The sequence below is a fragment of the Monopterus albus genome, unplaced genomic scaffold (assembly GCF_001952655.1).
Source record: "Monopterus albus unplaced genomic scaffold, M_albus_1.0 scaffold760.1, whole genome shotgun sequence".
Lineage (NCBI taxonomy): Eukaryota > Metazoa > Chordata > Actinopteri > Synbranchiformes > Synbranchidae > Monopterus > Monopterus albus.
The window spans coordinates 5,899-13,744 of record NW_018128640.1 but is presented as its reverse complement, the minus strand read 5'-3'; the positions used below and the strand labels follow the sequence as shown (position 1 = coordinate 13,744).

General features: G+C 40.7%; 1 protein-coding gene across 1 annotated transcript in view; it reads right to left on the bottom strand.

Moving 5' to 3' along the window:
* Nucleotides 1-2,817: 2,817 nt before the first annotated feature.
* The window catches only part of olfcu1 (olfactory receptor C family, u1), a 10,550-nt gene continuing 5,521 nt past the window's right edge, over nucleotides 2,818-7,846 (bottom strand). Inside the window, exons 2-13 of the mRNA XM_020589030.1 lie at nucleotides 7,066-7,193; nucleotides 6,688-6,844; nucleotides 6,340-6,480; nucleotides 6,015-6,167; nucleotides 5,727-5,927; nucleotides 5,108-5,575; nucleotides 4,856-4,986; nucleotides 4,602-4,698; nucleotides 4,267-4,390; nucleotides 3,591-4,063; nucleotides 3,390-3,470; nucleotides 2,818-3,174 (exon numbers count right to left, since the gene is read on the bottom strand). Coding sequence (XP_020444686.1) covers nucleotides 2,818-3,174; nucleotides 3,390-3,470; nucleotides 3,591-4,063; nucleotides 4,267-4,390; nucleotides 4,602-4,698; nucleotides 4,856-4,986; nucleotides 5,108-5,575; nucleotides 5,727-5,927; nucleotides 6,015-6,167; nucleotides 6,340-6,480; nucleotides 6,688-6,844; nucleotides 7,066-7,193 — 2,511 coding nt within the window. The remainder of the gene's footprint in view (nucleotides 3,175-3,389; nucleotides 3,471-3,590; nucleotides 4,064-4,266; nucleotides 4,391-4,601; nucleotides 4,699-4,855; nucleotides 4,987-5,107; nucleotides 5,576-5,726; nucleotides 5,928-6,014; nucleotides 6,168-6,339; nucleotides 6,481-6,687; nucleotides 6,845-7,065; nucleotides 7,194-7,846) is intronic.

Below are 7,846 nucleotides of genomic sequence, written 5' to 3'. Positions count from 1 at the left end.
GGCGACGTCACGGTCCTTGATTTTAATCTATTCATAAAGGGCTTTTGAACCACTCTTAGTCTGACCCGTCACCCAGGACCTGTTTGCCTTGGGAGACCCTACCAGGGACATATAGCCCCCGACAACATAGCTCCTAGGATCACTCGGGTACTCAAACCCCTCCACCACAATAAGGTGGCGGTTCAAGGAGGGGGAAATTCAGATTCCAGGTGATTTATTATTATTATTATTGTTGTTATTGTTTTAGCTATTTAGATTGGTGCATAAATATCACACTGTCAATGTAAAATAACTGGGGATGCATCCCCTATTATGTAAGTTATGGAGACTCAAATATTTGAGTATTACACTGTAAGATGGTCAGTACTGATGACTGTCAGTCAGAAGAATATGGCTCCAAATTCACATGTGTATGTGCATGTACTGACATTTACATTCCACTTTTTTCAGGAACCTTCTTGACATTTCAGGAGTAGTCCGTCATGTGCAGAAAATGTTCCCATGGGTCTTTCTTTTTATTTTTTATTTTATTTTATTTTTTTTTTTACAAATGGGCTCCATTATGACTTTTCAGGTGTCCTTTTCAGAACATTTGAGACACAGGTTTCCCAAATGTCACGTACATTTTGGAAGCTTCTTGACAATGGGTACATCATCCCTAATTAACCACATCTGTTAGGGACACTTTGTGACACTGGGTACTCAGAAAACCATGGTTCTATTAGCATCCAAGCCCACTTTGGTATCTTTGTGACAGCAGGTAAACAGGGGTGACCAGAGCCATTGATCTTAAAATGTCCACTTCATGTTGTGCTATCTCACCTGAATTAGGGAGCAGACCTTGGAGTGGAGCTCATTGGCAAGTGTCTGGTGGCTGGGGTCTGGTAAATAAATGACATGGTGCCACCACCCTGTAGACCTACCATCTGCAGTGAAAGGAACTGGGTTGGGTGTTATACAAGTTGGGTGGCAGGCTAGGTTGGGTACCTGAGTGTGTTGATCCCTGGGTGCATAGGCTAGCTTTGGGAACATGGAATGTCACTTCTCTGTGGGGAAGGAGCCGGAGCTTGTGCAGGAGGTGGAGTGATACCAGCTAGATATAGTTTAGCCTACCTCAACACATACTGTAGTTCTGACTCTGAAACCAAACTCTTGGAGAAGGGTTGGACTCTATCATTTTCATAGCTACTCAGGGTATGAGGTACCAGGTGGGTGTAGGGATACTCACAGATCCCAGGCTGAGCACTACTGTGTTCGACTTCTCCTGGTGGAACAAGAGGGTTGCCTCTATCTGACTTAAAGTTATAGTTCTACTGGTGGATCGTCAATGCTCATGTGTGAAATGATAGAGAAACCTGAAAGGGGGTGATTGGGAGGAAACGCCTGCTCGATCTGAACCCGAATGGTGATTTGTTATTGGACTTATGTGCTAGTCATAGATTGGCCATAACAAACACCACGTTTGAGAATAGGGTTTTTCATAAGTGTACTTGGTACCAGAACACCTTAGGTCTTAGATTGATGATCACCTTTGTTGTTTTACCATTGGATCTAAGGCTGTATGTCTTGGACATTTGGGTAAAGAGAGAAGCAAAGCTGTCAACTGATAACCACCTGGTGATGAGTTTGGGTCAGATGGGGCAGGACGCTGCTGGACAGACCTGGCAAACCTAAACATGTAGTGAGGTTGCACTGGGAATGCCTGGCTGAAGCCCCTGTCTGGGAGGTCTTTGACTCTCACCTTTGGAAGAATTTCTCTCACATCCCAGGGGAGGCTATGGACATGGAATCCGAATGGGCCATGTTTAAATCATCCATTATAAAGGCAGCTGTTCCTAGCTTTGGCCAGGAGGTCACTGGTGCCTGTTATGGCTACAACCTGAGAACCTGATGAAGAAGGAGATCTACAGGGCTTGGTTGGCTCAGGGGTCTCCTGAAGCAGCTAAAGGGTACTGGCAGGCCAAGAGGGCTGCAGCTCGGATGTGGGAGGAGTTTGGTGAGGCTATGGAGATGGACTTTTGGTTGGCCTTAAGGAAGTTCTGGCAAACTGTCTGGCAACTCAGAAATGCACAGAATGTGTTTGCAGGAGAGGAGATATTCTGACTCTAACTGGGGATATTGTTGGGTGGTGGAAGGAGCACTCTGCGGAACTCCTGAACTCATGTAATGTCCTCCAAGGAGGTGAAAGAGGTGGAAGACTTGAGGAAAACCTTACCCATATCTCTGGTAGAGGCCACTTAAGTAGCCAATTTTTTTTTTCATTTTTAGCCTCAATATAGTTTAAACAGGTAACGTATATAAAAATTCACCCCCTGTGCTGTTGTCATGAAAAGGTGAATTAACTAAAGAGACTAAAACTGTTTTTGTACCAGGCTGTAAACATCTTTATTTCTTCTGCAAAGACATTTTAACATGGGAGTCTATAGTGATTGACCACCTTTTGGAGCCAACCTCAAGTAGCCATTCAAAGAATTGCATGTTTTAACATTTCTGCACTGGCTTCAGTTCTCAGCCTCAGAGGTTGCTGCTTGGACATTTGAGAGAGAAGGGACAAACAACCATATAGGTTGCATAGGTTGAAGGAATGGTTGGTACAGTCATATTAATTTACAGTAATCAGGCAAACATTCTGTCAAGTCCCTACTTAAAGTATGCTGTTAAAACCAAATAATCTAAACATTTTCTACAGTTTTTTTGTGTCACATTCAAATATTCATTATTTAAACAGTTTGTAAAATTTTGGGATTTCAAATCTACAAGCGTGTTTCTGTATACAATGGCCACTTACAATGAACACCTGCAACATAAATGTTAAATTTATCTGGGATATTTTCCAGTCATTCCCCTTTTAATGTTTCTTTCAGGTTGTAGTAAAATGATGAAACATTTTGGTACAAAAATGCACAGTAACAGTCCAAAACTGGAGGCTAATATAGCAAATATTTCCACAGCCACAGTAAACTTCCCAGGAGAACTGACATAAGCTGGGATGAAAGAGATCCATACAGCACAGAAGATGAGCATGCTGAAGGTTATGAGCTTTGCTTCATTGAATGTATCAGGTAGCTTACGTCCAAGGAATGCCAGGAGGAGGCACAAGAAGGCAAGCAGGCCAATGTAGCCCAGAACCAGGTAAAATCCAGGAGGCCATGGGTCCTTACACTCCACAATAATCTAATTATATCCAACAATGCATTATTACAGATGAATCAGTACTTGTAATACAATTTGACTTAGGGTGTAAAATCTATCAATATGATCTTTATAATTTCAGTATTAAAAGTAATACTGAAAAAATGAAACTATGTGAAGCACTTGAACATTTTAGATAAATCCTAATGTATTTAAAAAAATACACTGTGAAAGTCATCTAAATATGTCATCCTTACCTTTCCAGTTGAGGGTTGATAAGTTGGGTTCCTGAATGGGAAAGGGGGTGCAAGCAAGAGCCAACAAGCACAAAGACAAACCTGACAGCAAGATAGATAGTTACTTATTTAAAAACAAAGAAACAAAAAAATAATTTAAAAAAACTTTAAATGGTTACAACGGGAGGCTGAAATTAGGTTTGTTTTTTCTATCCCTCCTACCTGTGGAGCTGTGGTGCACAGAATCAGAGTCCTTTGTTGAGAAGGACCAAACTGCTTCAGAGCCCTGGAACCAGGTACATTAGTCCAGAAGGCCAGGAGAACTACAATAGTCTTAACAAGCAGGCAAGACAGACAGAGGACAAAACTAATCCCAAATGCTGCCTGGCAGAGCCAGCATTTCCACACAGATGGCTGGCCAATAAACACCAGGGAACACAAGAAACATAGCTTGAGTGACAATAGAAGCAAGAAACTTATTTCCGAATTGTTGGCCTTGACGATGGGTGTAGAACGGAAATGATGAAAGACTGTGGTGATGAAGGTTGTTAAAACAACACCCAGCAATGTGAGTCCAACTAGGATGATGCCCATGGTGTCAGAGAAAGAGAGGAATTCTTCAACCCCAGCAATGCATTTGACCTTGTCGTTGTCTGACCAGTAGTACTCAGGACATTTTCTGCACTCATTAGAACCTTTGGGGACATAGACAGTAGACACGTGCTGTTTAAACAGACAGAAACTTCACTACAAAACAATATTTTTCATCCATGTGCCTTGAGGATTCAAGTTGTGAAACATTAAATTAAAATTAAAAACCATGAGGTTTAATCTTCTGCTTCATGCAGCAATTTTAAAATGTATGAATAAAAAAAAAACCATAACATGCATGCGCTACCAGTGTGGTTGCTGATCTCTCCATCAGCACAGGGTAAACAATCAAAGCAGCAAGAAGGCTGTCTTAGACGTCTGGCCTGCCTGCTGCCAGGGGGGCATGGATCACTGCACTGAGATACAGGCACCTTCACAAAGACAAGACATTGTTTGAAGAAGTGCAAATCAAGATTAATTTCTGCTCAATAGATGCTTTGTGAAACAAAGAGATTTATTACACAAGAGATTTTTATTTTAATAATGTAGCTTATATAATATTTACAATTTGTATCCAATAAAGAAAATGAAATACTTTAAAGATGTATTAAAATTATTTGGGGGGTGGGGCATAGAACCCACCTCCAACTGTCCTTTGGTCCATATGATGGTTTTGAGATCCATCTGTAACTGCTGTCCCAATAAAGCTGAACCATCATAGCTTCCCACTTTGATAAATCTAAACACAGCATAAAATTCTCAAAAAATGTAATCAGGATAAACATGCATAACAGTTTTGCATTAATTCAGCCGAATGCCTACATGGCCACAATGACCATAAATAAATAAATTATGATTACTTAAAGAGACTGTTGTATTCATGTTTAATGTGCCACCTAATTTCACCCTTGCTGTCCTTCTGCCAGCTAATGATGTCATAGAGAGGGACTGGCTCTCCACTGGAATCAAAATATACTTTCTCATCAAACTGGTTGGTGAAATTTACTGTCTTCAGATGATCCAGCAACTGTATGAAAATAGGAATTACAAACAAAGAAAGGTGAAGAGAAAAGCAGACCAAAATAATAATACAAAAACCAAATAATCACATGAATATCGATTTATATATTTTGCAGTGTTGAACTCACCTGCCTAGAAGTAAATGTTTTATGTTTCTCACACAATCTTTTAAATCCTGCAGAATCGCAGTTCATTAAAGTGTGCAGCGCATGGGCGATGGCATATACAGCTTTATACACATTATAGGATATTCTGACTGGAGATACATCAGTATAACTAGTGTGAGTGAACCTCAGGTCCTCTGAACCTGTGCATACAGGTCTTTCTGCCTCATTTTCTTTGAATCTGATTTCTCCAAACTCTAGCCGACATCCAAATAGCTCTTCCCAGAACATGCTGACAAATTCCATACCAGGTTCTAGAGAGGGGCGAACATTCAACAGGAACTCTTCCAAGCCAGGGAGCCAGACTCCAGGGAAGGCGAAGCCCAGTGTGCCCTCTAGGAGATGATGAAAGTGGGGAGAGGTCAGCAGTCTCGCGGTCACCCAGGCTTCACTAGCTACCCACTGGATCCCTGTCACATTTCTCAGAGCCAACTGGAAAGGCATACAATGACGATGATTATCATGAGCAGGTTCATTCTTCTGATATTGATAATGATTATTGTTGTTCATTATTAACTTAAATATTGAATAATATGTCTTATTTCATGCTTGTTCATATTACACTGAGATGTAGAGTGCTTACTTCGAAAAACAGATCTAGCAGCTGTCCCTCTGTAGCAAAGGCCACTACTACCTTTGCAGGTGAACTCTGCAGCCTGTCTGCCATTTCTTGTATCTCAGCCACTGTGGGTGATTTGGGGATAGTCGCATGAAATGCTACACACCCACCTTGCTGTCTAAACTGATTAGAGAATGCTTGGATTCCATAGTGACTGTAGTCATCCTGAAATGCACAGAAAAATGCTTTTTAAATTATGTTGGTGAGTTTAACTGATTGATTATGGGGTTTAAAAAAAGGATTTTATCTTACCATGGTTCCTACTGTGCCCACCCAGAACCAGCCTAAGAAGGTGACCAGCTGTACAATACCTCTAACTTGAAAGATATCACTCGGCACAGTTCGTAAGAATGATGGGTACATATGTTTGTCACTTAAACAGGTACAAGTGGCAAAATAACTCACCTGTAAGGAGGTAAATTTAATTTAAGCTAGTAAAACAGAAGCCAGAAACAAACCATTACTGATCATTTTAAATATTGTGTTATTTTTGCCAAAAACCAAATGGTGGAATAAAGGACAGCCTATCTATAAATTAAATATTGTGAATGACCCTGCCTTTTCATTTCTTTCTTACCAGTGGGATGCTGAAGGAGCCAAGAGTGTGAGCTATAGCTCTTGTAGGGGAAGAGGATGCAAGGCCAATCACAGCAGGCACAGGAGAACCAGCCAGACAAGAGGGTACAACTTCAGGTTGTGTACTCATATCTATTCTCTCCTCTGTTATATTTTCTTTTATGTAATTACCTTTATTCTCAAGATACCCCTCAGCACTTGAATGTTTTACTGTGGTCAGCATCCTTTTGTTTCTTGTTTTTTCTGCGGTATTTACCCCCTTCATTCTAGTACCCCCGTCCTTTGGCATACTCAGTATATTTTCAGTTTCTTTCATTTCTTTCCCCTCAATGGCTTTGGAGTGAGTGACTAATGAGAAAATAGCTTGCAGGCTTGTATAGACATGGTCACAACTGTCCATGATCCTGTAGCCTAGTTTAACACCTGGTAACAGTCTTGAATTACGGTTAATTTCCTCCACTGTAAACACCATGGTCATCATCCAGCGAAAAGCTCTGTAGTCAAAGCTGCAGAAAATTAAACATGAATGCATTCTATGCAACTTTTTACCATGAGACAGAAAACACATTTTCACAACACAATATAAATTAAAACACACTATACGTAGTGTAGCAGCAACATGTACTCAGAGCTCTTAATTATGTAATTGAGATATCTGAATGTGGGACTAAGAAAGGCAGATCAAAATGAAAATATATTCCATAAAAAACAGTATCCTGACACTCACCCGCTGCAAGGTGTGAGAGGGGGTTTGCTGGAGAAGTTGTGCTGTTGCTCAGGGGTCACATAATGCAGGGGGAAAACCCCTCCAATTACAACATCCCCTTCTGACTCCAGGGCCAGAGACTCACTATCCTGTAGTTTCACACACTGAAGTAAACTAGAATTAAAACCGCTCACTTTCTCTGTGCCCAAGCTAATCAGTCTCTCTGTTACAGTTTCTTGCTCATTATCCACACCTCCCTCCAAACTTAGAGTTTTCCTATCATCTACAATATGAGGAACATCAGAAAACACTGGGAAATGAAAACTAATTAAGGCCCAAAGAAGGAGCCACAGAGAAGCTCCAACCAGGGTTGAATGTAACAGCCATACTGACCCCATAAAGACTGTGGTATGTGCTGATGCTGCTTCTACAACATAGTATGTCAAAGGCAGTTATAGGAGACTATATAAAACTGCAGTGTGTGCCTCATTTCCTAGCTCATATGAGTCATCGCCAGATTGGCCAATCACAGTGGAAACCAGTGGCACAAGACAGAGTACAATTTTGTGACTGATCTGAACAATGAGTTCTAAAACTGAAATATTATCTAAGGTTCTAGTCTGTTGGAATATCTGGCTTGATAGAGATGATGCTTAAAAAAAGAAAGAGATTAGGTTAACCTTTTTTAAAACTATGAACATAATTTTATCACAAACGTATATTAATTATTCATTCATTCATTCATTCATTTTCTACCGCTTAGTCCCTGAATGGGGTCACGGGTGGGGCCGGAGCCAATCCC